The 2,259-nt window shown below is 54.2% G+C and overlaps 1 protein-coding gene across 1 annotated transcript in view; it reads right to left on the bottom strand.

The window, feature by feature from the left end:
* Window positions 1-2,259, bottom strand: part of EMH_0021640 (uncharacterized protein) — a gene marked incomplete at both ends in the record, with an annotated part of 4,158 nt that overhangs the window by 251 nt on the left and 1,648 nt on the right. Inside the window, 3 exons of the mRNA XM_013501811.1 lie at window positions 1-954; window positions 1,435-1,609; window positions 1,730-1,985. Coding sequence (XP_013357265.1) covers window positions 1-954; window positions 1,435-1,609; window positions 1,730-1,985 — 1,385 coding nt within the window. The remainder of the gene's footprint in view (window positions 955-1,434; window positions 1,610-1,729; window positions 1,986-2,259) is intronic.

The raw sequence follows: 2,259 nt of genomic DNA on the forward strand, positions 1-2,259 counted from the left end.
CGGGCAGGTGGAGCGCAGCGGAGACTTTTTGTATTTCTCTTAGCATTAGGGGGACGGAGAACTGCTGCGCTCGCGGCAGCACTTCTTTTGCTGCTGCTTGGGTGTTGCTAGAAGCACCAGGCAGACCCTCTGCTGCACCCACTGCTGCTGCTGCTTCTGCTTGTACAGATCGGGAAGCCCCAAAACGGGCAGCATCGAAGATAGCTACTAGAGAGGCGCACTGAACCCGTAGCAGTGGAGGATCCAGGCGAAGATGCCCTCGTTGCAGTTTTGCTGCTGATGCTGCTGCTCTTGCTGCTGCTGCTGCTGCAGTTGTCTCTGACTCCATCTCTATCTTTGTGTCTGATTCTGGTTTCGTCTGTACGTGCGGATTTGGAGGGTTATGCTGCTGGCGGTTGCAGCGGTATGCATGCACAGGCAGCAGCCACTGCAGCAGCAACGGGGTTGAGTCTAGGGCTTCCACGCCTTCTATGCCCTCCCACTCCTTTGCCGCTGCTACTGGTCCTGCTGCTTTTGCTGTTGCTGTTGCTGCTGTCGCCTCTGGGATTGGATCGTCGGCGATCCCTGTCTGTCTGTCCCCTTCATCATCTGAGTCGAGAGAGAGCAGTAAACTGCCCCCTGTCGCTGCATGACCCGTAGCCAGTTCCTCTCTCCCAGCAGTTCCTGCTGGTGCTGTTGCTGCTGCTGCTGTGTCACCCCCTGTGTGTTCCTTCTGCTGGGGTCCACTTTGAGGTCCCCTGCTGCTCTTGCTGCTGCTTCTGCTGCTGCTTCTGCTGCTGCTGCTGGTTTGTTTGTTGAGGAGACACCTGAAGGTGGCAGCATATCCTCTATAGTCGGAGAATCGCAGACAACCAAATGCATGCGCTGCTTCTCCTCGACGCAGATGCTGCGATAGAGGCCGCAGGAGCAGCAGTTCGGGGCAGACAGAAAAAAATATTTCTTCTTGCAGCGCCCCTAAACACATAAACAAACAAATTGAGGTGTACAGACACCTCAGGCAGAAGCAATGACAGCAGCACCAGCAGCAGCAACAACAGCGGACAGGAACCACACCAGCAGCAAGCACAGCAGCAGCAGCCAGCAGCCACAGCAGCATAAGCGTAAACAGAAAAGAAAGCAGCAGCAGCAGCACCAGCAAAATGCAGGAGCCCCACAAGCATCAAAGAAAACAGCCGCAGCAGCAGCAACAGCAAATGCAAAGCAGCAGCCACAGTAGCAGCAGCAATAACAAAGAAGACAGAAGGTGCAGCAGCAAAGAAAGCAGCAGCAGCAGCAACTGCAGCAGGAGCAACAGTAATAGCAGCAGCAGCAGCGGCAAAGAAACCACAACCAGCAGCAGCAGAAGCAACAGCAGCAACAGAAAAGAAAGCAGCAGCAAAGAAAGCAGCAAAACCAGCGACAAGGAAAGCAACAACAACAGCAGCAGCAAGTTACCATGGTATAGAATGCCTCCTCCAATGATTTTGTTTGCGAAGTCCGCGCGGACATCCACGTCACCGCTGGCGGGGATGCCCCCTCCATTTGTTGCTTCTGCAACAATCTGAGGAGCCAGCAGCCGCTGCTGCTGCTGCAGTGCTACTGTCTCCGCGCTGCAGCAGCAGGACTCGGCCTGAGCCCGAGAGAAGCGGAGACACCGCAGCATGAAACAGCAGGGAAAACGAACTGCCCATACACCCCAAAGAGGGACTGAACACAACACAGAAGGGCCCCATACGAAGCCCTCTCGTACTTCTATCCCACTGCTGCTGCTGCTGGTGCCTGCATGTTGCTGCTTCTGCTGCACACATTTGTCTGCTGCATGAGGTGTTAGTAGCACTGCTGGATCTTCTGCAACACTACCTAACTCAGCAAGAGTGGCAGCAGCAGCAGTTGCAGCAGTACGAGCAGCAGTAACAGCAGCAACAGTATCTTTAGGCACAAATGCCTGTATTTCTTCTTCTAGCAGCAGAGACAACTTTGCGGCTGTCCCTTCCTCTCTGCCGTCTCTGCAACACAGGCGAGCAGCATGAGGAGGAGAAAAAGAAAAAGGGGGGATATTGTTTATATTACATTTTTGATGGAAGGCATCTGCTGCTGCTGCCATGCAGCAGCAATACCTGCAACAAAATGAGCACACACAGCAGCAGTTAATATCCTGCTGCAACAAATCACGCTCAGACTCCTGCTGCTTCTGCTGCTAGTCCTGCTCTTGCTGCTCCTATTGCTGTTGCAGCAGTGCGCAGCAGCTGCTGCATTGCCGCTGCACAAAAACCGTGATCC

Source organism: Eimeria mitis, genomic scaffold (assembly GCF_000499745.2).
Source record: "Eimeria mitis Houghton genomic scaffold, Emh_scaff766, whole genome shotgun sequence".
In the NCBI taxonomy this organism is placed as follows: Eukaryota; Apicomplexa; class Conoidasida; order Eucoccidiorida; family Eimeriidae; genus Eimeria; species Eimeria mitis.